This window comes from Oryzias latipes, chromosome 14 (genome assembly GCF_053564925.1).
Source record: "Oryzias latipes strain Hd-rR chromosome 14, Olatipes_Hd-rR_3.1".
Lineage (NCBI taxonomy): Eukaryota > Metazoa > Chordata > Actinopteri > Beloniformes > Adrianichthyidae > Oryzias > Oryzias latipes.
In genome coordinates this window covers 14,704,362-14,730,418 of record NC_136250.1, presented here as the reverse complement: position 1 = coordinate 14,730,418, position 26,057 = coordinate 14,704,362, and the positions used below count along the sequence as shown (strand labels likewise).

At 41.2% G+C, this 26,057-nt stretch overlaps 1 protein-coding gene across 4 annotated transcripts in view; it reads left to right on the top strand.

Annotated features, from left to right (window-relative positions):
- Positions 1–575: 575 nt before the first annotated feature.
- Positions 576–26,057, top strand: part of nrg2a (neuregulin 2a) — a 76,199-nt gene continuing 50,717 nt past the window's right edge. For 3 of the 4 annotated variants that reach the window (XM_078930803.1, XM_078930802.1, XM_078930801.1), the window contains exon 1: positions 718–1,845. In XM_078930803.1, coding sequence (XP_078786929.1) covers positions 1,437–1,845 — 409 coding nt within the window. In that variant the 5' untranslated portion in view covers positions 718–1,436. Of the gene's footprint in view, positions 1,846–26,057 lie in introns of all 4 variants that reach the window. The other variant, XM_020708867.3, reaches the window with a different exon arrangement.

Here is a 26,057-nt window from a genome sequence, read left to right as displayed (position 1 = left end):
TAATAATAATAATAATAATGACCCCCAGGAAGGCCTTGTCCGCCTTCCGCCCTTTTTTAGGGCTATAAATTCTGCTCTGCTTTCAGTTTTCAGCTTCCTCAGGTGGAAGGGGCTTGCAGAGACGCATTGTGACCAGCAGATGTCGCTCTTTGTGAAAAATGCCACCCGAACAGTCTGCATCCGCATTCTGCTGGAGATTTCAACAATTCTGACCTCGTTATGCCCATGAATGAGACTGGCGTGGATCATTTACATTTAAAAAATGAACAATTATCACACACACAAAACTCCAATGCAACACTTTTCTGAATTAGATTTAATGCGGGTTCTGCAACATCCTTTGGTTTTTGTGAGCCTGAGCAGCGAATGTGACCTGAATGCCGGGCATAATTTAAGACGCAAAACTCATTCAAAACACTGTCTTGAGGACTCATCATTGCAGCGTTGCAAATCCCCCCCCCCCCCCGTGCCCCTCGGATGCGGCCGCATTTTATGCACCCCCCTCTCCATCATCATCATCCAGCCCTCCCTTCCCAGTGTGATCCTATTTTCCCTTCTGGAGTGATGCCTTGGTTACAGTAGGATGCGATTTTAAAGCAGGGACAACCATGGATTTGGGATTTGGTTACACGGAAGACCGTGGAGTGACTGACGCGCAAGTGTAACCCGGGGATTGGGAGCTAAGGAGATCGAACCTGTGATCTATTCCTGTCTGTGATTTTTTTTTTTTTTTTTTTTTTTTTTACGGGGGAAGGGGGAGTCACCGGAGCCCCGATCGGGGTTATTTTCTCTCCGCCAGAGGCTGGAAGAGGAACGCGGAGGCAGAGGAAGGAACGAAGGAAGGAATAAGGCGGCGCATTTATTTATTTGTAATTTTAATTCCACAAAGACTGATCGCTGACTTTTACATACACACCCAGCTTTTTAATTGTTTGGCATGAGAGGGATTTTTTTCTTTTGTTTTGCTTTTTTTTTGTTTGTTTTCCAGCCGGACTCAACTTCACTGCAGCACTGCGCGTCTTTGCTGAAGCGCAGGAGCGTCGCCGCGACTCCTCACCGCTGCACAGGGATCCGGCTTGGCGCCGTCTTGCAGTTGAGGCTGCTGGGCGCCTCCTTTGGCGGGGAGAATCCGGGAGTTTGGTGCACCATGGCTGCGTATTAGAGGGACGGATTTGAAGCATCATCCGCTTCCAAAAGCCGCCGTTTTATTCACCCCCCCCCCCCCCTCCCCGACTGAGAAAAAAAAAGGGAAAGAAAAAGGAAAAAGCAGTGGATCCTGATGGCATGGACACTTATGCAAGGTCTGCTGCGCTGCCGTGCCACTGGTGGAGCCCACTTGCTGTCTCTTCATCCAACCGAAGTCCACCGCCATCGCCCCGCAGCCCACAGAGCCCTGCCGCAGCGCGACCAGCGACCACCGAGCCAAAGCAGGCGGCATGAGGCTTGATCCAGTCCACTTTTCCATGCTGCTCATCGGGGTCTCGTTCGCCTGCTACTCCCCGAGTCTGAATTCCGTCCAGGACCAGGCTTACAAAGCCGCCGTGGTGATCGAGGGTAAGGTGCAGTCCACGCCGGGGAACGTGTCCGCAGAGCGCTACCGCGTGGATGTCAAAGTGCTGGATGTTTGGCCCGTGAACAGCGGGGGACTGAAGCGCGAGCAGCTCGTCACTGTGGGGGAATTCGGCTCTGCGGCTCCGTGCGCCAAAGTCAAGAAAAACCACAAGTACATCTTTTTCATGGACCCCACTGACGAGCCCCTGGTTTTCAAGGCACTGTTTGCGCCCCTAGACACGACTGGGAAGAACCTCAAAAAGGATGTTGGCAGGATCTTGTGTGAGGACTGCGGTAAGTTCATGTTCACGAGTCCAAACCCGGAAGAATGAGCTCATGTTGGCTTTCCAGGGCTTTGCTTTCACTGGTAAATGGTTGGTTGCGCGGCCACGGCACGCGTGGAATCTTTGGCTACAAGATAGCTGCCAAAGGGGCGTCTATGCAGCAATTTTCGACAACTCTCGCAGGCTCCCAGAGCCCACATGATCAATCAAACTCTCTTTTTCTCTTTCTCCCTCTCTTCTGTCTCCTCAACTGCATCGCAGCGGGCATGCGCCGCGCACTGTTGCTTCGGAGGAATTGCAGTTTTCCTGCGTCCAGCTGTCTGCATTTTGCGAGGCATCGTCGCTCTTCTGCCTCTGCAGTTCGTTGACCAGTCAGAAATCCAAACATTTTTAGGTTCTTCAAATGTAGTGTGTCTGTTGTTGTTGTTGTTTAGTTGTTTTTTTTAAATCTATATTTTAAGCACTTGGTACGTTCAAGTGACGGACAGGATGCTGTTTCAGCACCAGGGACAGCGTCCTGTGGTGGAAAGTCACAAAAAGTGTCTCACAGGTTCATGTCCAGGTTTGGTACTTTAGTTAGAAAGTTGGTTCTCTTTATTTCAAGCAGTGTTTAGCATTAAGAACAGAGGATAAAACAATAATAAAAATACATCAAACGCGATATTAATTGATAAATAAGGTTATTCTTCAATTTCTTCATATAATCAGCCTTTATTTATATGTGAAAGTTGAATTTCATGCCTATAAATCTAAAGTTGTATTCCCTTTTCTAAAGTAATTGAGTAATATGCACATTATAAGGGCATAGTTTGAATCTAGCTTTTAATATTGAACAAAATTTACAAGACGATTGTTTTAGTTACATGTTATGCTTGGCAACTCCAATATTGCAAAAAGCAAGTTTTTCTTTAAATGTAACTCTTCCTATATGAAAAAGTAATATATTAAACATCATAAGTAGAAGTACAACAACCAATAATAACAATCAAAGTTAAAAAAAAAAAAAGCTTTGGATGAAGAGTAACCAACCTTGTCTAGTCCAAGTGTAAATTTATACAAACAGTATTTTTTGCAGAAATTCAAGAAATAGGCACAAGCACTTAAAACAATTGATTACGTTTAAAACTATTTAGGAAAGAAAACATATCAATCCACTTGCTGACTCCCTTATATCTATTTTTTATATCACCTTTTATAATCACTTTGAATTTTTTACAAATTGACAATTTGAAATGTTTTACCTACAGCTCATCCATATCTTAATAGATGATAAATACTTCTCATTTGTGAAAATGGGTTTCCTTTTTTACTAATCTTTGAGCTTTATCAAAAAAAACAAAAAATACATATTAAAGATAGGTGACTAAAAAGCTTCAGTATTGCTTGTTGTTCCTTTAGATACAGTTGTGTTCATGTCTGCAAAGGAGATGTTTTGAGTTGTTGTAGATGTCTGAACTGGTCTCTGTTTTGATGCTTTGATCTCCTTTGTTTAAATCACATAGTAGAACAATCAAACTAGGAGCAGAATAGCTGTTAATATCTGTTAACATCATTTTGGTTTTGTTCCCATTTGTCATTGTGTGCCTTAAAGTCCCACTCCGATCATCTTTCGATCTATTTTTAAAGAGCTCTGAGTGGTCTTTTATTTAGGATTATGCCGTTTTTAGCCCAAATAGAAAAAAAAAACAGTTTCTGCAGAGCGGCAGTAGTTCATTAGAAATTCACCTCTGAGTTGTGGAGTCGACTGTTGACACAGAGTAGGCACACACCCGCTTCCCGTCATGCATCTGTTTACACTCTCTTCTGCTAGCTTACAGACCCAACCTAACAGTCATTCATTCATCTTCTTCTGTTTGTTCCCTTTCGGGGTCACGGGGCTGCTGGAGCCTATCCTGGCCACTTATGGGTGAAGGCAGGGGGCACCATGGACAGGTCGCCAGTCTGTCGCAGGGTCACAATCACACACCCATGCACTCTTACATTCACTCCTAGGGACAATTTAGAGTAACCAATTAACCTATGAAGCATGTTTTTGGACGGTGGGAGCAAGGCAGAGGGCCTGGAGAAAACCCAAGCATGCACGGGGAGGCTGCACGGTGGCACAGTGGTTAGCACTCTTGCCTCACAGCAAGAAGGCCCCCAGTTCAAGTCCCGGTTGGGGGACTTGAAACAGAACACCAATGGGGGACCTTTCTGTGTGGAGTTTGCATGTTCTCTGCGTGCATGCGTGGGTTCTCTCCCAACCTAACATTAACCTATGAGGAGCAATATTGGAGCTATCCAGCTGGACAGTTTTAAGCCAGATGCCAGCTCAGACAATGAAAACATACTTAGATGTATTTGTCTACATTGTCTGAGCCAGATGCCAGCTCAGACAATGAAAACATACTTAGATGTATTTGTCTACAAGTGGATGCATCAGAATGGAGCCAAGCAGGAAACTTTAATCTCACAAATACGATCTTTTTCAAACTGATTTTTTTCCGTCTGTTCTTGGTTTAAATAAAGAAATACTCAGAAATGGAATTAACCTCATGTTAATGTTCTCCATATATCCTCTATTATGAGAAAAATGCCACAAAAACATCTTAAAATCAGAATGGGTCTTTCACGACACAGAACTTCACAAGCCTCTGAGAGTTTGCAGTGGGGGACTCAAAGTACAAAAACAATCCAAAGTGATGCACTTTAGCGTTGCACTTCCCAAGGGCTGCCCGCAACTGCCGATTCCTGCAGTGCTTACCACCCACACCTCTTCACCAAGGCTCCCTCAGCTGGGAGCTCTGGACTCTTGCCAGACACCAGCAGAAAACAACAGCACTGTTTTTTTGTTTTTTTCTTTTTAAATCTGATGCAAGTATAAACTCACAGAAGCTCCTTGTTGTCTGCTTCTGTCTAAAGCTTTTTATTTTCTTTCTGATTGAAACATTTGATGGGGTCTCTGACAGTACAGAGCTGCATGAAAGTAGGACAAACTGTAAGTCTCAGTCTTGATGCATCATTATGTTGTGACAAGTTATTTTTATCACACACTGTAATGTCTTTGTAACTGGTAATGACAAACACGTCCACTTTTGTGATCAACTCAATTTGTCGTCCAGAAGTAAAAAACAATAAAGACAAACAGAGATGGAGTCATGCTTACATCATATAAGTTCCTCTTTTACAATTACGGCTTGATGCAAACTTCCTCATTGAAACCACAAAGACACGGAGAACAAAGGTAGTGTGCGTTTTGAGTAGTATTTTATTTCTTCAGGAGCCGACACTGCTGACAGTTGAGCTGGTCTTTGAAGAAATAATCTGTCATGCTTTCTCATTGTTTGTTCTAAATGTTGCTGTCATATCGTAAAAAAGTCTTTGTCAATAGGGAGGAAAAAAGTTCAACTGGCAAAAATATGTGTTGGTCACCACATACCATGATACTACCACCACAATGTTGCATGGTTGAAACTACACACGAGGGGGAAATTGTTCCCCTTGACTATTGGACATGTAGTAAACAGTGTGTGGCATCAAGAACTCATTAAAGCGTAGTAATGCAGACACATTTAAGTAGAGATAATAGGAATGCGAGCAAAGACTTACGTGGAGCAAAATGTGGAGAAAATAAGTCCATAGTCTTTGGGGGTTAGGCCAGTGACGTCTCCACGGATGTACAAACACGGATGCAGATGATGGTTAGAGGGCCGGACGATCCTAAAGCATCCCTCCAGGTGGAGAACGGGGAGAATGACAGACTGTCAGGAATACAAAGAGAGAAACGACTATTCATCAATTTAAAGGCAAAAACTTGACTGAGAAGAACGGCAGGCTATTTAGCGATTGGGTCAAAGTGAAGTGACTGATGTCAGCATACCTGGAGGTGAGGTTGATCCTCCATATTGAAATAATGCCAAGGCTTTACATATATCTGAAGATAGATGGATAGAGAGACAAACAGATCACTAGGCAGGTTTAGGGTCAGAGGTTTCTTTTTCCTTTTTAAGACTTATTAAGATGTCTATTAAAAAGATGACAAGTTGGTCATTACATTTAATTCAGCAGGACCTTTCCAGAGTCTGCCTGTTTAAATTCAGTTTTCTTTTTCATTGACCTCGCTTTATAAATGACGGCACAATGCTGTCAGGTTAGCGTCTGCGTTCCTTTGAATCTTGAGTCCGTGTAAATCAAATGGAAATAGACTGCAAGAACAATTTCTGGCGCTGTGTGCATTGTGATAGAGCCACTGGGTGTCTGTCTAGTTGAACATCCATCACCTGTGACCCCTTAACATGATAAACAGGTGTAGGCGAGACGTATTTCTACAGAATGTGGAAAGTTAGTCAGAAAAGTATTTTTTTTCCATCCAATGAAACCATTTAAAGGACATTTAAAGTCCCAATAGTTGTCACACACCTGGATGTGGGAAGTTTGTTCTCTGCATTTGACCACTCAGTGAGCTTCAGACACAACTGCGCTCAGTGGTTTAACCCCTCCCCCCCAATCCAACCCCTTAATGCTAAGCGTCAAGCAAAGAGGCATCAAGTTTTTGCTATGACCTTCCAGTGTCAGGGCGGTAGGTCTGCACAACAAATTGCATATGTATCATTATCGCGATATTAGTCTGTGCAATATAGCAAAAGACGGCGTAAATTGCAATAAATGGTTACCTTACATCTTTACACACATGCTAGAACAACCTTATGGCCGCTCAAAGGTTTTAGCTAATCATATTGAGCCCTTCATGCATTTGACCAATCAGACGGATGCCTTCATGTGATTGAACATTCGAGCCATTTTATGGAAGATGCCCGCCTCCTATGTAGACGAAGGTCGTTTGGAGAATAAACAAGTTGTGTTGACTTTTATTTAAATGAAACGGTTGCAGTAAAATGGAAATTACTGATTTTTTTTGTTTTGCTATTTGTTCATTTATCACAAGTCATATCGTCATCGCTCTATTTGTGCAACAGTATTGCACATCACAGGTTTTCCTCCTACCGTGCAGCCTTTTTTTTTTCACTTTAAATCGGGAAAGTATTTTTAATCCTTAAGATCCATCTTAAATCCAAAGCCTAGTGAAACGTATCGAATTATATTTTCTGTGTAAATATGTGGGGGTGCATTCAGGATAAAAATCGTCACACTTCCGTATTTGACCGACAAACGTGTTCCTAACTTTTTTTTTTTTTTTCTGTAGCTCATTTGTCCCTTTCACTTTCAGACAGACGGCGGTGTGGTAGAGGGTGTAGTGGAGGCTCACGCCCACCGGCACCAACGGGTCACAGTGAAGTGTTGGCGCATGCAGGTCGCAGCTGTGCTGGCAGAGGTGTTAGACAAGGAGACTTTGCCCCGAGCATCTTTGCGTGAATTGAAGGAGTCACTCAGAATAGACTATGTGTGATTGTTGGGTGTGTGGCTCTATGAGCAGTTTGAGGGGCTGCTAAAAGCTAAGTCGGCTCTGCTGCACACTCTGAAAACTCAGAAAAGGTTACTTTTTATCAATGAACCGCCATATTTCACCTATTATCTTGTAAGTTGTTTGTAGTTCTTATATCTTTCTGGCTCTTTGTCATTGTTCTTGTGACTTCTGCTTGAGTGCTGCAGAACAGGGACATGCTAACGAATGAAATCTGTACTGAGAAGATGGACTGAAGCGTAGCTACGATTTAGGATTACACGGGAAGATTTTGCTGGTGTTTGGACTGACGCATTCAAAAAGTGTTGCATTACGGGATTGCTGCAACCCAGTAATGTGAGGTGTTACCAGAGGCGAACAGAATACCCAAACTAAAGTCATGAACTTTGTAAAAGTTATGAGTACCGTAAGTCAATGTAGCTTCTTCTTCTAGCTTCAAAAGTAAGGGTTATGGTGCAGGAAAACATAGAACTACATAAACAGACTTAGTAGAAGTACTTATTATTACTACTACCCACTTTGTAATGTTATTTATAACAGTCAGAAAAGTGTTTTTCAGACCTGCCCTAAAAGCAACCATTCAAAAAAAATCGCAGAAACAATCTGAAATAATTAAAAGAAAAAGACTTTCCTGAAAAGTCAGTTTTGTTTCCTCGTTGAGGATGTCAAAGGCTGTTAAATCTGCAAAATAGACGTATCCTGGGATGGAGCCACAACATTTTATATGGGGGGCATTACAAATGAAAGAATTCAAAAATACGTATCTCTAACCGGTTTAATATAATTTTTGTTTTTATTTAATATCAAAATTTGTTTTTGTTACTTTTGCACTGCTTAAAGAAGCTTGTATTGAAGATTTATGGATCTTTGTGAATAATTATACTGACTCACTAATTGGAGGGAGGGGGGTAAGTGTGGGGCAAAGCTCTTTGCGGGGGGCTGTCACCCCTTGCCCCCTGTAGCTCTGCCCCTGGACATATTCATTTCACTTTGAGGTTAGAATAGAAAAAGGCGTAAAGAACCAAAGTGAAATGGCTCTTTTTTCCAAAAATGAAAATGCAGTCCAAGCCAGTGACGTGACAAATGAGGTTAGGATCTTCTCACATTATGAATCACACGGTATGTAAATATAAGTATTTGTGCATTCTTTTATCTTGTTCATAACTTAATAATTGTAATTATATTCCAGTCAAATCATGACTAATTATACTACATTTAATATTTTCATGTATACATATTTATTTCATTTGTTTGACTTTAATTTTTTCTTTTTGTTTTGATTGCTTAAAATGAATCAATTCCAGTTTCCAAAGTAAAAGTTATAAAAATAAAATAACTTTTTTGTGTTTGTGTAACAACATATTTCTTAATTGAAAAGAACTCAAAATTATTACTGAATTCATGCTGCAGATGACATTTCTGAGGCAGTTATTGTACAATAAGGAATGTTTTCTTTCTGCTGTGTTTGGAAGGTGTTTGGAAGTGGGCTGCATGGTGGTGCTATGGTTAGCACTCTCCAGTAGGAAGGCTCAAATGCCGGTTGGGATCTTTTTGTGTGGAGTTTGCATGTTCTCCCCAATGCACACACTACGTGAGTTTTCTCTGGGCACTCTGACTTCCTTTGACAGTCCAAACACGTGCTTCATAGATTAATGGATGTTTCTTAAAATGTGAGTGTGTGGCTCTGCAACAGACTGCCGACCCGGTCGGTAGCTGGGTCAGCTCCAGTGACCCCGTAACCCTGAGAGCGTTTCAGTGGGTTCTGAAGATGTCTTGAAGTAACATGTGCTACCATGGTACTACTTCTATACTTCAAATTTGTTGGGAGAATTGCTTATTCCAAGTTTGCACAAAGCTGCTGCTGCAGAGCAAAGGGTTTACTTTACTGCCTGAGTTTGGTGACCTCACTGAAGCCCACAGATGACAGAAAAGGAGACAAAGCGAATGTGGAAGAGGACTTTCCTCATCGCTGCAACGCTCCATTCGTTTTTATCTGAGTCTAGTGATGGGATTCATTTCTCATATTAGCTTGACAATGACTTACTATGGGGCACATCAGTAAAACACGCTGCCCTTTTCTACTGTCGGGGATTTTATTTGAAGCTCTTTAGCAGCTCTTTCACTTCAACATGCCTCATAAATTTGATCCAAAGCGGCGGTTTTTCCTATTATTTGACAATTCTCATTTTATTTAAGAGATAAACATCATTTCGATTTTATTTATTGGGGCCACATTTGACACTTTTTTTTCTTATAAATTTGATAAATTAATTTTTGTTTCTTTGTTTGCATTGTATATTTTAATTTAGACTGGAGAACAAAAGTGTGATTATAAATCTTCAGACATGCTCAACTGCATAAACAGGAGTCCTTCCATGCTTGTTTTAAATGGAGATGAATGCTCATATGAGGTTTATATTACTATAATACCCAGGGGCTTATTAAAGAAACAAGATATATAAGAAAGCAAAGAAAAGAAAGTTTACAAAGGGGCTATAAATGCTGTCTTTATTCCGAATAAATACGTTACAATAGAAATTGAATACCAGTGATAAAGAAAATCTGCTGTCACAGGAGTATTAAATACAATCAATTTGTGCCTGATTTGGTAAAATTTTACTGCATTACTATGACTTTTTTGATAATTAATGTTATAATTTAAAAAGAAAAAGCTTCAAAAAGGGATTGATCTGGAATTATTAGATCTGTTTGCCTCACCTCCCTGCATCCATGTTGTTGACTGGGATGAAGTACAGAATTTTACGTTTTAGCAGCTAATTTTTTCATACTGATAAAATGATCACAGCCAAATATTGTTGGAAGTGGAGTTATCATGAAGGTTATCACACAAGATGTCTGCCTACAGCATCTCGGCTGGTATTTCGCCCTCGCACGGCTTTGACGAACACATCCTGTGTGATCGCGCCACAGCTGACATCAGCCGCACCTGCTGGTGACGGCGGCGTCCCATAATAATCCCTTCAGTCCCAGTTTTGAGGGAAAATGAGGTTTAAAAAAAAAAGTCAAAGTCTGAAACAGCATGTCATATTCAGAGAAAATGTTAAGCAAGTCTTTGCTGTCGTTTTTTTAAAATCCCCTCCTTTAATACTTCATTGCTCCAACGTAAGTCCAGGAAAATGTGAGCATAGAGATTATCAGGATTACTCTCCAAAAAGATTTGCAAAACTGAGAAGGTCATTGCAGAGCTGAGAACAGCCTTAATACTCCATAGCTGCTGTTCTACTCTATTCCCATCATATTTTTGTTTGGTTTCACATGTGAAACTTGTGTTTGTGACATGAAGAAAGCTCCCGTTCTAACGTCCTGCTTTAATACTCCCACCTCACAGGCTCACTGGACCTCTGTGTGAGATTACCGACCACTCGACTGTGACGGATACTTGACATAGTTTGAATGACTTCTTAGTAAAGTATTTGACTGCACCAAACACCAAAACAATGCTTTGAATGATTATACGTTTGTGACGTAGATTTCGATTTTCGTTTGGGCTTTAGTCGAACAATAGGCTTACTCTGAGATCAGCTGGATAAGCAGAAAGAATGAGGCTGCAGCAGAAAGTTGCAGACCGATTCAGTGAGACTGTTAACAAACTGCAATAGTTTATAAACAAGTGATTTATGAATTTTGGAAAAATTCTCAGTGATATTCTGATTCATGGTCATCATGAAATGGGGCGGGGGGGTGTATTCTCCTTACAGTTGCTTTTCAATTAGCAGAATTATTTCAAAAATCTTAACATCTAAATCATGTGAAATGGGACCCCAACGTAACCATTTGTTACTCCACCTTAAATACCATCACTGCCATCAAATATTTTCTGTAACTGTCAATAAGAGATTTCTGCATCTGTCAATGTAAATTCTGGTGCCAATATTTTACGACTGCAGTGACCTTCTGTCTCTGACTTGAAGGTTTCCGCTCCTTCCACGCTTTAGTGGAGCTCAGTTCGCATTTAGACGCTTCAGAATAGTAACTGTAGTCACAATCGGGTATTCTGATCTGTGCGATTTGGATGATTAGTTAGTTGGAGGAACCATAATCTGTGGCTTTGTGACGGCATATATTGCTCCAAAATTTCAAACAGATTTTGAGATTTTTTAAAGGCCCACTCTGATCATCTTTTGATCTGTTTTCAAAGAGTTCCAAGTGGTCTTTTAATTATGATTATGCCGTTTTTAGCCAAAACAAAAAAACGGTGTCATTTTCTACGACGTAGTTTCTGCAGAGCGACAGGAGTTTGTCAGAAATTGGCCTCTATGTTTTGGGGGGGTCTGTTGGTATGAAGCAACCCCCCCCTCCTCACCCCCCACCCATCTCTTCCCTGTTGCTGAGAGCTCTGTTTACGTGCTCTCCCGCTAGCTTATAGCCCCTCACACTCCCAACCTAAAAATACCGCTGCAACTAATATGGTGAGGAATATCCTCCAGATTCCAGCTTCTTTTTTTTTGCATCTCTTCCTGATTCACAAAGATTTAAATAAAGCAACACTCGAAAAATGCCATTTTTAGCTTAAATGTCTTTATTTATGTCCTCCATAATGAGAAACAAATCCACAAGGACCTAATAAAAAGACAAAATAAATGAGTTTCATCAAAGTGGGTCTTTAAACCTGCAGGGATTTATGACATACTGTACCAAATGATTCAAGGAAGCCCCAAACCATGATCAAGCCTCTTCCGTGTTTCACAGTGGGTAGCCATAGTGTTTCATTTGTGTATTTATAAACGGAAACTTATGTGGGAAAACCCTCCAGTTTTGTCTCATGTTTCCTAAAGACATTCTCCCAGAAGCCTTGAAGCTCATCAATATACATGATGTACAGATGGTACAGCCCAACACTGGTGTATCTCAACCCCGAAGTTTACCTTCAAAGTATTGATTGTTGTTTGCAGGTGTAGTCACAAGAACATCAAGCTGATTCCTTTTTATTTGGGAGCACTTTTTTCAGTTATCCATTTGGGGGATTCCAACCAGTTTTATCACATGATGAGAAAACATTCAAACTCCAACCCCCCAGAACCTGATCATGACTTCTTCTCTCAGATCATCAGCTGGCTGAAATCTGACACGACTCGGTCAGATGGCGGTGAAGAGTGCAGATTAGTTGACCTCTAATCTGACGGCAAATAATCTCCCATAATCTCTGTCTTGAACTCGTATAGTGAGATTAAAGCAGGCTTCAGAACTGTAAAGCTATTTAGACTGCAATTTGATCATTTTCACTGATGACAGCTTGCATTTCCTCCAGTATTATATTAGGTATTAATCCATGAGGTCAGAATTTAGCAGTTGAGTTCGAGTTCATGTTTAATCCGCTGAGTCTTAATAGACGGAAGTACTTTCTAATATCAGAAAACAGTCTGTTGCTATTTTTATAAGAGATTTTATGATCTGATGGCGAGACTAGGGGATAAAAAAATACTACAAGCTTTTTTTCCTGAGATTTCTGGTTACATTTTTCAATTAAATGAAATCAAAAATTTAAATTAATAAACAGAAAAAAAAGTTCTATAGTTAAAACAACGAAAAACATATTACAGATTCTATCTTTCTACATTTCCAGGTTTTTAAATTCATTGAACAATGTTGGCTTCACCACAATGAGGCAGTATATGATCAGGATCAGGAAGCAGGAGAAACACAGAAAAGTTGAGAGGGATGAGTCCATTAGGAATGTCCCAGCAGTTGTTAGAGCAGCTGGCCTGCAGCTGGAACCGAGTCAAAAGCACTCTCAAACCCTCAGTCTGCAGGGCACGGAGCGAAGGCTTGTGCGGTACAACCTCTGTCGCATCCAACAGCGTTACCGGTCATTTTTCTGCGAATCTTTACACCAAACTAAGAACAATCGTGCACAATGTTCCACTTTGGAGAAAGAAGTGACCTTTAGTAACTCCACGCACAGATAAACACAGCTGCTCCTGTGCTAAATATTCCTAAGATACAAGCAGTAAGTCCCTTTTTAATAAGGCTGATCCCTCAGAAACAGTTTGTGAGAAACATGATGAGGCTTGTGCCAAAAAAAAAATACTGAAATCAGATGTAAGTATAAACACAGAATAACAGCTTAAATGGAAAATGTCAAACACAGGACATGTGCTCACTATGTCATAAGGAGTAGTGATGTTTAAAGTGTTTATATCAGCTTTCTTTTCACGACTAGAGTTGTCTGGCTCTGGGAAGCCAGAGAAAGTTTCAGGCTTTTGAATCATTCAGCAATTTGCAGCTATCTTTGGGCTGCATTATTCCTCCTCTACAGGCTGTAGCCAGTGCATGCAATTAAATATTTAAAACCTCTTCCTTTTCTGTGCACAGTGGAGCAGCACAAAATTAACCCTTTAAAATCTCAACTGGTGGAAGCTGGCTTAATAAATCAATGTGATTTTTTTTTCAAAACAGCTGCATTTTGGGGTGTGGTTTACTCTTGGAGGAGATGAGTTCTTGAACAGCGCATTGGACGCATCTTGCTTTGATTACGACCACTTCTCAGCGGATCTAGGAGATATGGATCGATGCAAAAACAGCTCAAATCTCAAACTTGCTAAGATTGCCGGGCTCTAGTATCAAACTGGTTACTTTGGCATTGAAAAACGTCTTCCCTCCATGTTTGGAATTTGTTTTCTTGGCAGGTGAAATGAAATTCAGACATGATGAATACATGCAGAACTGCCTTTGAGAAAGGGCTGGGGGCCGGAGTTGTCAAGAAAACACAAATTAAAGTTAGGATCAACAGCGTTCTGGCATGTTCAGGAGGTAATCTGCGGCTGTTCAGTCAGAACAGGGAGGGTAAAGCTGGCAGGAAACACTTTTACGTGTTTGTTTGCTTCGTGATCCGCCTATCTGCGGGCACGCCACATCACATAAATGCTCAGAAATCGGCTGCACATAATGGCGTGTCACCTTAACTCCTTCTTCTCAGTAAAATAGTTTATTCATAGCATCAAACCGCTTAAAAAAAAGTCAGGAATCAGTATCAAGCAATAAAGGAACTTTACTGTTCTGTAGGTTATTGTTACAGGTTTTAGAATGATGACGTCTCTGACACACAGTACGGCATTGTGCTGTGAGCTGCGTGTAGGTGTTTGTGTCAGTGCTCTAGTTTGTTTAAAGATGTAGCCTGAAGGAAATGACTTTCCACAGTGACCCGCGCACAAAACCTGATCATCTGCTGTCACTGGCACTTCCTGGTTACAGCGCTCCATCACTGAGGTGTCGGGTGGATTCACAAAGAGAGGGAAAGTGAAGGATGATACAGGGGATAACCTTTTGCTACGGACGACATACTGGTGTTTAAATAATATAATCCCCCAGCTACAGGTCGCTGCTCTCACTCGGCACCAGTTTGTGGCCTTTTCTTGATCTTATCTGTGAATTTGAGAATGCTTTGTTGTCTCATGAGTTGATGGAAACTGGATCTTGCAGACCTTTTGAGCTCAAACCCATTCAAACAGGTGGGACCATTTTTACTTAAAGTCCCACTCTGACCTTTTTTTTAATCTATTTTTCAAGTGTTCCCAGGGATATTTTCATTATGATTTTCTTTTTTTTTAGCCAAAAATTTCTTGGACATAGTTTCTGCAGAGCGGCAGGAGTTTATCTGATGCTATGCTTATACTCAACGCACTGTTAGCATCGTGTTCACACTGGACTATCGCTCAATACCACCACATGTCCGCCACCTACAGTTGGAAGAGGCTTGGTGGAAATTTGGAAACGGTGCAAATTTTGTGAATCTTGCTCCAGGCTTTTTGTTTCACAGCTCTATTCTGATATAAAAGACTTGGTGTCATGTAATTCCAGGGACAAACTGCAATTATGAACTTGTTCTCCATGATCAGATTATTTACAACAAGTTGGCACTTCCGTGAACTAAAAGGGACACCTCCCAAACGTCATAACCAAATCTAAGTCCCTGACTGGTCAAAGCTCTCCCAGTTTAACTTTCAGTGCACCTTATTTTCTACAGAGAGCCCCAAAACAGATTAAAAGCGTGCATAGCGATGAACCTGAGAGTTTTGAAAGCAGAACCCTGAAACGCGTGTTTAAATGATTGATTTAGCCTAGGGTGGTGCGAATGTAGCATGAGTTTTGGGTGAGTGAGTTGGCACAGAGCAACGCCGACCTCACTTTCCATTGCTGAGAGCTCTCTGTTTACACTCTCTCCCACTAGCTTACAACCCTTCACACCCCCAACCTTACAGTTACAACAGAAACACAGAGCCATATTGGAACTGTCCAGCTGGACAGTTTTGAGCCAGAAGCCACGTCAGACGAGGAAAATAAGGACATACATGAATCAGTTTGTCTGCAAGCAGATACATCAGAATGGTCTCCGCTTGCATTTGTATTTTCTACGTCACAACTACCATCTTTTTCAAACTGCATTTTTTTATCTGCTCCTGAGTCACAGTAATTTGAAAAAAGAAATACTCCATTCTTTTCAATTTTGTACTTAAACTTCTTTATATATGTCCGCCATCATCAGAAAATTGCTACAAGAGCATGCTAAAAAGACCATCTTCATCAGAGTGGGTCTTTAACTAATGCCTGTTTACTCTTGACCAAATGATTTGATCTCATTCAAATTTGACTAAAGTCGAAAGGTTTCCCAAGGAACTTTTGTTCGCCTTTAAACTTTTTCTCAGAACTGCGATTACTTGCAAGTTCCTTTAAGTATTTCTTTGTGCAACAGTCTAAATTTCTGCAAAGCAGATTTGCTTTAATTCTCAGCTGGCATGCGGATGCATGTTTCCCTGCATGGGTTGAGAATCCCAGACCGACTCAAGACTGAGTTGCGTCCAAGTGAAAAATCTTATAGAATGGTGCGCGTCGGACCTGAAGTCTGATGAAGCTGTCCACAGAAAGCTGACAGTGTCCATGACAGGAACTTAAAGAAACGAGGGGAACAAAAGGACCATGGGAAGGGCAACTGTGTTTGTGCGCAGCGTGCCAAAGTGTTGAAAAGAGGGGCTGCCTCTCCTGCCGGGCGCCTCCCAATGTGTTTAAGGGACGTGTCCGGCCATGTTCACCCATCACACACACACACTACACATCCAGGGAGAAGGTTTGTTTCCTTAGGTATGTTGTAGGTGTTGATTGATGTGTGTCTTAAAATGAAAAGACTCAACGTAGAATGGAATGGCTTGATAGCAGTGCTTGGAGGTGGACCAACAAAAAGTCATACAACAAAGTTTATTTCAACAGATTAAAAAAAAAACATGCATTCGAAGGTTGAAGAGCCAAACTCTGTGTTCTAATGAAATTTTGTTGTACTGTTGTACCAAGTGTACAATGACAATAAAGCTTTATCTTACCTTATCTAATAAGAGGAAGAGCTGACCGAGTGACACTGCAGACTCACAGAAGCACAACCTGTCAACATGTGAGCACAGGTATTCAATTGTATTTACTGAATGAATGCTACTGCAAAAACAAGCCCCTTGGAAATAAGTTAAAAGTTAAAAATTCTTACCCTCTTAGTAGATTTTCTTTAAATAAGAAAAATAAAACCCAATCTGCCGATAGGTTATAAAAGTGGTCTCATCAAGAAGTCCTATTTTAAGAACACAGTTCCAGTCACTAAGATATGTTTTCTCAAACTAAAGTTTCCACTGAGCGGTTTATAACTTGTTTACAGCCAACGCAAGGCTATCAACAAAAAAAAAATTGAGGTCATCCAGCAGCTCATTTGGCTTTTGGTGCTTCGTATAAACAAGTCCTTTAATGTTGATTGAAAGAATATTGCATAGAGGAATACGCTGGCGCTGTTTTAGTCATATTGACCTTCCGTCAATCAACGGATTTCTTCGTAACTCCGCCCAAACTGATCCATTCCATCTTTCTATGGACCTACTACAACCGATGGGGGCCCAAAAATGGTATGGTTTAATGGGCCCATTTTATAAGGAATACTGGACCATGCCGTAGCGCTCAGTGGAAAAAAAAAACTAGGCTTGAGATTATTTTGCTATTGAAAAACTTTCTAGATAAGATTAGTTTTCTTGTAAGACAGAAAATAAGAGATTTTTCATGAATTTTTACTTTCTTAAGAGTCAGTTGTTGCAGTGATAAACAATCACAGTATATCAGTTCCTCCAGTGATTTGAGAAAACAAATGCAACAAGTTTTCCTCAGTAATGATTTTAAAGAAAAACGTTATTTTATTTTTTAGCTACAAATGAATGAAAATCCGTCTTGACAGCGAGTGAACAAATTGTTCCATGAGCGAGCTACTGAAAGCATGCAGACTACAATTAGTCCTGCATGTATGACACATTTGGCGGTATGTGTTTTGTTAGCAGGCTGTTCCTCTGTCCTTTACCCCTGCTTTTTTCTGACCTTCCACCAGCGCTCCCGCTCATTATTGTGTTGCTCCAATCTGGAAGGGACCGGACCGGGGTGCAGAAGTGTATTTATCTTCCTGCATAAATAGGACCTCTTTCCGTCTGGTCTCTGCTCAGCTTGTTGTTGAAAGATAGTGAGTAGCGCAGTGCAAACGGTGCTCATGTGTGTGTGCTGACTGAGATGCGTCCCAGCTGGCCCACAGACCAGCACAATAGCCATCACCTCGCTGCAGCAAATGCAGACACAGGAGGAAGGAATAAAGCTCCCCGGTGATACTGATACCCTTCACTCCGGGGTTGTTTTAGCCTAAATGAGAGGCAGCATTCCTCACTGTAGACTGTGAAAGCAAGAGAGATCAGAGTAGCCTTAGTCCATCTTGCCCGCTTTTTCCCCCATCACATCTGCAGGGATGTTTTTGTCCATGCATTGTCGAGCCTTGTTTCCCTGTAGTCTAAATGACACCAAGTTTGCAAACCTGCCTCGAGCTTCCAAAGAGCCAACGTTCAACAACAAAGAGTTGACCACGAAAAACGATGCATTCACCCATGCCTGAGTGCTTCACCGTTTCCCATGAAAACACTGTTCGCTGCAGTGTTATTACGACCGTTTGAGCAACGTCGCAGCTAAATCTCAAGCTTCTGTTTTTCACTTCCATCATCAGACCTCTATCGCCCCCCCCTTCCCACGTTACTTCTGGTTTTCTGTATCGCCGAAGTAGTTGGGGATAGATTTAATGTGTACAGGGATTTAGGGAGTCTGTTTTGTTCTCATGTTGTTTTAAAGTGACCTAACCACGGCCCTGGCTTCCTGTCAGCCATCTCTGGCTTGCCAGAGCTCAACATGAGGCCATCCTGCCACCATCATGAGCCCACACGTCTGTCCACTTATCAGTCTCACTCGCTTTGAGTTCTCCTTAATGTGGGCTCAAAGCACGATACAAAACTTGTTTTCCGAGAATAGCCAACTTTAGTGAGAAACAAACAGAGCGATAAGGCCTTTGCCACAAAGGCAGAAATGTAAATGACTTCATGATTTCAAGTAAGATGCTGGTTTTACTCAGCATGAAACGCATCCCAGTGTCCCCATCCTGACATGTTTGTGTTTCTCTCAAAGCACATTCTGCAGATAACGGACAAGTGCAGAGTGTAAAAGGAATTTGATTTGATGTGAAGAATGCACACGCAGAAAGCGGACGCTTGTCTGTTTTCTCAAAGGGGAGAGTTGATAAAGGCTGTGCACTGACACACACATTTCAGGCATTTAAACCAAGTCTGAACGCTTAATTGGCTGAATCAGTTACAAAAATGTCCAATTTTGGTAACGTTGTGTTTAATTTCTGTTGAGACATGCACTGCAAAAACAGGCCCCTTAAAAAAACACACACACACCTCAGTGGCAGATTCTCTTTAGATAAGCAGAAAAAATCGGCCAATGGGGTATGAAAAAAGGTCTTACCAGGATTTTTTATTTGAACCCTGGAAAGCCCACTACAAAGAAAATTCACATTTTTTGAGAATTAAGATGTTTTCAAACCATTTGACGAAATCCACATTAAATTGCAATATCACTGAATTTTTGTTTTACTTGTGATACTGTCTAGCAAATGCCAATTTTTAGCATTTAGCATGTTAGCCGCTGTACAGTGGATTAGCAAGCCACAAAGAAGCTAAAAGTTAATCAGGTAAAACCCTCTGTAACAAAGAATTAACAGAAAAAAAATGTCTTCTTTGAAATTAACAATTACATTGTTTTTTTTTTTTTTAATCATTTGATAAAATAGGTCTACACCAAAAATTGCAATTTATTTTATATCTTTTTTATATTATAGATGGTATCAATTATGATTTCTTGGGGGATTTGCTACATTTATGCTCACAATAATTTTAAAACAAAGATGCAAAAATATAGACATGAGTTCAGAAAAAAAATCAGCTTTTTTACTGTCTGTCTCACACATTTTAACCTATAGCTGCTGTATGATAAAGAACTAAATGTGAACCCATTTTGTGTTCTTTCAGTGCAGTAATAAGACATGCAAAAGATAATAGTAGATGAGTTATTCTCATCGTAAAGTTTTTAAAAATAGCAAAACATTTCCCTCCAAAAGTGTTTTCAAGATTTGGACACAGCCATTTTGAAAAGAGTAGGAAAAGCCCTTCTACTGCCCCTAGTGAAATAATGGTGAACTACAGTGCAGACAACATGGACCAAAATTTTAAGGAAAGTTGGGATCATGCTAATGAGATGGGGGTCTTTAAAATATGTGTATCAAATATGATACATACGAGGTTAAGAAAAAGGTTCGAGTCACTAACACACGTTTTCTCAAACTAAGATTATTTTGCTGTTTAATTTAAATGTTCCTGAGAATATTATTTTAAGGGTTTTTTTAATCTTCTTTTCTTTCTTAAGATTCAGTATTTATTTGAGAAGCTGTTTCTTGTGAAAGCCTGAGCTTTCTCAGACTTGGGTTAATGAATATCCATAATGAAAACAGCACTTCCTGTTGATTTTAAAAACGATGCGGCGTAACAGCGGCTGGGATCTGTGATAAGCTCCGTCATCGTGTGCGTAATGGAAAAAAACAAACAACTTCAGTTGTGCTGTTGTGATTCACCGGCTGCATCTTAAAAGTCCAACGCAAAGTTTGGTGTCGCACCATCCGGGGCAAGGGGGGGGCGGGTTTATATTAGGCACACTGCAGTAAGTGGGGAAAGTCCCTTGTGAAGACATCAGCCAGCCTTTACGGTATTTACATGTGGATGCACCTGTGAGTTTACAAGCCTCTGAGCGTGTTTGATGGGATATGTTTGTGTTCGAGGACCACAGTGTATACTTCATCAGCCCCCAGGACACTTAGATGGAGTATCTGTTGTTCTCTTTGGTTTAGCGAGCACATATGTGTTTGCGTGAAGACCTGGTCCTATGTGGGTGTGTGTTTGATAAACTGTGAGAGCATGTGGGAGACTGTTTGTCTATTCATCTGGGTGAGAGTGCGAGAGAAAGAGCAGAAGAGGAGAAGATCCGTTTCCAGCCTCCTAGTTCAAGACAATCTGCTCCCATTTTATCTGTCCTTCAGACGCTAGAGAGGGAGACAGGTCCTGAGACAGACAGGACTCCAAATAAATAAGTTTGAAAGAAAGAAAATAACACAGGGAAGAAGATTTAATCAGGCAGCCTTAAGAAGATAGAGCGGATTTTAGCATAAGAGGATCAAACTGGTGCTTTCATCCAAGATATTTGTGCTATTTTAATATCTTAACAATGAACTATTATTGTCCAACTTACTGACCCCTCATTATCAGTGAAGGAATGTCGTTGTAAAGCAGTAAACTCGATTTTAAAACTAATCCCAGATTTATTTTATGAGTGGAAGCTGACATCCTTGTGGCTTTTTTGCGTCTAAACGTTGTTCTCGCAATTTTTTTTTTTCTCCCTCACATGACCGAGACCAAAGCCAAAGAGATAGGCATCAGTTTTCAGTGATGGAAGAAGGAAAATTGCACAATTGTATCTGTGTCTGCATGCACAGCCAGCATGAAGGATTCAACGCTGACTTCACTGGGAGTCGAGCCCAAAGGTTCAGGCGCTGCTATCCGGATGATGAGGATGAGATTTTGGAGATTTAAGGGAGAGATCATGCGGTTGGAATCTCACGCGTGCACTTACAGCCGTCGTATCATTGCAGCGTGATATCCAGATATAAATTAGTTTTTTTGTTTTGTTTTTTGTTTCCATAAAACAAGAAAAACAAAAGATCTTACACAAGTCCTAATACCCGGGAAGTAAAAGCGAACAGAAACAAGAAAATTAATTTTTCTGCCTCGTTTACTTACTTAATAAAAACGTAAACATATCTAAACATTTATCGGCAATATAGCATATTATGTATGCATGTGGTTTACATTAAAAGATTCAGTTTAGAATAATACAGACATTATTTCTAAGTTTGGATAGCTGGAATGACAAAAACAAGATTAAATTCTTGTATTTTTGTCACAACTTTAAACTTCCTTTTTGATCATTTTAGACTGTTCCATATCATGTTTCCTTGAATTGAAACAAATATTTCCTGTGTGTTTTGGCAATGCGTAAACTCACATCTTTTTAAACTATGAATACTTCACAATGTTGCCATTGTGTCTTTTTTTTTTTAATCTTCTCTATATGTTGTGTGGCAGACAAAAGATTAGTGTTTTTTTACCAGTGTGCCATGGGAAATTAGTCAATTTCACCTATTTGGTCTAAAAACGAAAACGATTAGAATTGCCAGGCTATCCTCTCTGTGTTCATCCCATTGACTGAATATGAGAACTGGACTGAGCGAGTGGGATGTCATCCATAGAGAATGGTAAGTGGCGTATGCTAATATAGCACTTTACTGCCTTCTTAGAAGGCCCAAAGGGTTTTACAGTCACAGTTCCTTCACACACTGATGATGGATCTGCCAAACACTGAAACCAACCTATACTGGGAGCAATGTGAGGATCAGTGTCTTGCCTAAGAACACTTTAACAAATGGGCAGGCAAGGCGGGAACCAAACCTTCCGATCACAGGTCAACCGCTCTACCTCTGCCCCACAGCCGCCCCAAAATGACTTACTTCTGGCTCCAACCAAATGAAGTCAATGCAATCGCCAGCTCGGTAACATGCGAAATGATCTTCTAAACGTTCTTTTATTATTGTTACAGTTATTATGAAGCACCTGTTCGCTCATCATTTTAATTTTAATCCATGTGGTCAGTGCTTTTTCTGTTGAAGAAACCGAGCTGGAAGAAGCCAGGGTTAGGAGAGGCTAACAGGGGCAAACGACATTTAGCCTTTGATGAACATAAAATCCATGCGGGAATAACATCAGCCTTTATTTGGGACACAACTGGAAACACAAATCAGGTTCTCCTGAGTTTGGTAGCTCGTTCTCCCAGAGCTGCGGGACAAATCGCAGTCCGAAGTCTCCCACACATAGTGCACACGTAACAAAGCATCCTCCCTTCCCCTCAAACACAAAGCCATAAATCCGGCTGCTCTGCTCAGAGACACGGTCGCTCTGTCCACTTGACTAATCAAGTGCAGGAGCGGACTACTTCTTTTCTATTTTGTTTGTTTGTTTGTTTTTTGTTAAAGTCACTGCCTTCAGTTTATACTGGACATTATTTTTTCATCGCGGATGTTTCATTAGTTGGGAAATAAAATAAATAAAGTAATAAAGCAAAATAACGAATAATAATCATATAATAACAAAAAATTAAACCCCCACCCCCCCACCCGACGATATCGTCCATCCCGATGTTTTACTGTAAACATCGTCAACTGCCATGTTAAGGGACATTGCCCAAGCCTACTCAGTACCAATCAAAGCTGTCCCATCACGGGTTAGTGTGGCCAGAACTGTGGAAGTTGGTGCCCAGATTAGATGAGTCCCTCTTCAGACACGTCAGGCTGTAATTTTCAAAGTTTCAAAAGCCTCCATGGCTGAACGAGTGAAGTCTAGTAAAGCTGAAGTTTTCCTTTTTTCTCTGGCCTTGATTGTTGAGCATGCTCAGAGCGGATGTTTGCCGTCTCTCCTCTCTCCGCAGTGCTTCCCCAGCAGGCTTGGCACAGCCTTGCTCATGGACATCGCCCGTATTGGAGCGATACAGTAGCCACGCTGCAGCTGCTCAGCAGAAACCCCATCCTGTCTTTTGCCTCATCACTCTTCAATCCTTTGCATTTCATCATTTTGAAGCCATTTCTTTTAGTTATATGACACGTTTCTTTTTTTAAACCATTTTCCCCCTTTGGTTTCATCTTTATTTGTTTTTGGCTCACCATGCCCTTCCACATTTCCCTCTCCCTCTAGCTGCTACCCTTAAGACTGCGGTTGCCACGGTGACAGCTGTGTGCTGCGGAAACGTCAAAGAGCCAAATCCACTCTGGATACTTGTTTAACACTTAAATTTCCCTTGTTTCCGTAAATACCAACTCATCACGCTTGATCTGAACTCATCCATCCATTTTTGTGCCGTTTAGCAAGTTACTAGAAATGATGGCGGAGATCCAAACGTGAGGATTTGTTGAGGAGAATCTGTTCACCTTGGCACAGCTGACCTTGAGAATGTTGGGGTTTTTTTTTTCAAACTGGGACTCCAGATGTTGCTGGCATTAGTTTGTCTAAAAGTCACCCTTGAGGGGTTTATGCCAGCCCACACATCCACTTCTCTAAATCTCTTATCTGTTGTTGATGGTTCACACACACTCACACATGCAGTGTAAACAGAAAAGCATGACGAAAATGTCAATTCCTTCCATTAAACCTGTTAGTCATGAGCCATCTTTGGTTCCTTCTGCACAGGAAGCAAAGAGCTATTTTTTTTCTTCCTTTTTTAGTCAAGTTCTTTATCAAACTGTTGTATGTTCCTTCTTTCTTTATTTTCTCTTTTATCCCTCTGTTTCTGTGATTTCCTGCAGAGGGTTTTGTCCTCCTCCCACCCCGCCTGCCCTCACTTCACCCCCTGAGAATTAAACCTGCGGATAAGAGTTAAAAGCAGGACTTAGGCGCGCACGAGCACATGCACGCTTTGATGGCAAAGAAGCAGACAGATGTAAACAGCACAACCCAACAGCAATTTAAAGCCATTATGTCGGGGGAAAAAAAAGATAAACTGTGGTGGTTGAGTGCTGTGATGATGTGCAGGTATTCTGCCGTGAGCAGGGAGCTGCTCGCCTCCATCACGCGGGAAAGCTGTCTCCCCGTTTCAGGGAGTACTGTAAAAGTAGGAGGCAGGTGGAGACGGGCTCTGTGGAGCATTTATGAGCAGGACATTCATCATGAGAACATCGCTATATTTCTTGTTTCTTTTTTTTTGTTGGATGTGTTCCTCCTCACACTGGCTCACAATAACCCTCCACCTCCAGAATCTGATCCAAGGACAGGAGATGGATGTGGAAAAAGCAGATTCTTTCCATCACTGTGGGGGAAAAAAACTGAAGTATGCTTCAAACCCTGTCAATACCAGAAGATGGTTGATAAATACACTTCTATTTAACTAATTACACATCATCTGCTTACACTAGAACAGGGATCTGCAACCTTTAACACTAAAAGAGCCGTTTGGGTCAATTTCTCATCGACTTCAACCCAATAGGAGCCCAAAAGTTTTATTTTTTTCACCCTTTAATAAAATAAAATACACATTTGTATTTAGGTGATTGCTGCTATTAAGATAAACATAAATTATCTATTGTTTTCTTATTATAAATTTAATAAGAACACAAGTGAAATAGGCTTTTTCTTTTCTTTTTTGACATCACTTCCTTTCAAAATAATACATCCTGTACCATAAAGCACCATCTAAATTCAAAAAATATAGTGTTAGGCAGTGTTATTGTGGATCTGGTTATTAAAATAATCATGCATTTTGTGGCACAAGCACCAAATTTGGCATTGATGTACCATAGGATCCCCGCTTTCAGAAAAGCATGTTATTCATCGCTGACTTTCAACAGTTTGCATCTCTCGTTGCTTTTGTTCGAGCAACACGTGCCATCTTGGGTCTATATTCTGTCGACTTGTCATCCACGACTCCTTGATGTCACGTGAGCCAATTTCTAACACATGCAAAAACCACACGCCCACCCACAGCCATCCAAGCCTGGCGACGAGTCGCGTCTTGTCGAACGGCAATGGAGGAACTGAGCTTTGAGATCGAGGAAAGATAGGGCGCTAAAGAGGCGACAGGAGCCATACCCCGTCACACCACAACTCCCACCAGGCCTCAACTACCTCTGCCGACAGATAAGATCATGACAAGCAAGCGCTGTGAGCGGAGGTGGGGAGAGGAAGGAGCAATTTGTTTGGAACAAGAGAAAATTTTACAGTGGAACGGGTTGGCGTGTGAAACCTTGGCCTCGGTTTGACCTTTCTTGCCCACCGCTGAGGCTTACACTGCTAAGTGCATTGACCTGTTAAGACACGACCCTTGCGCTGCCCCCTTCCAATCCCCGCTGCCGCCTACTCCCAAAAAACGTCAAGAATCCTCTCAGGGCTTGACAAACCCCAGGACGGCCCCACTCATGACTCATCTGTGAGTTTCATGGAGAAGCACCGCCGTTGTTGTTTCTTTTTTTTTCTTTTTTTGGGTTGTTTGCTTTGCAGGGAGTTCGACTTGATATGAGCAACTCCAAATAAAGCAGTGACGATGCTAGTTTGATGTCAAATCAGTGAGAAAGAAATGGCTTTTAGATTGTTAGCTGCCAATTTTTTTTTCAGTAATTGCTTTTTTAAGGCCAACCTAATTAAAAAACTGAAATGAATGATTATTTAAAAATACCAAAAAGCGGATTGGACCAATGCTGAATTGTCCCAGAGTTGACATGATCCCTGTTTTAGTGCTCTTAAGCTCCTATTCCTGCGTAGACATTGGTGACACCTGGCTGTCAGCGACACAGAAGAGACTGCAGACATGCTGCAACTCGCCTG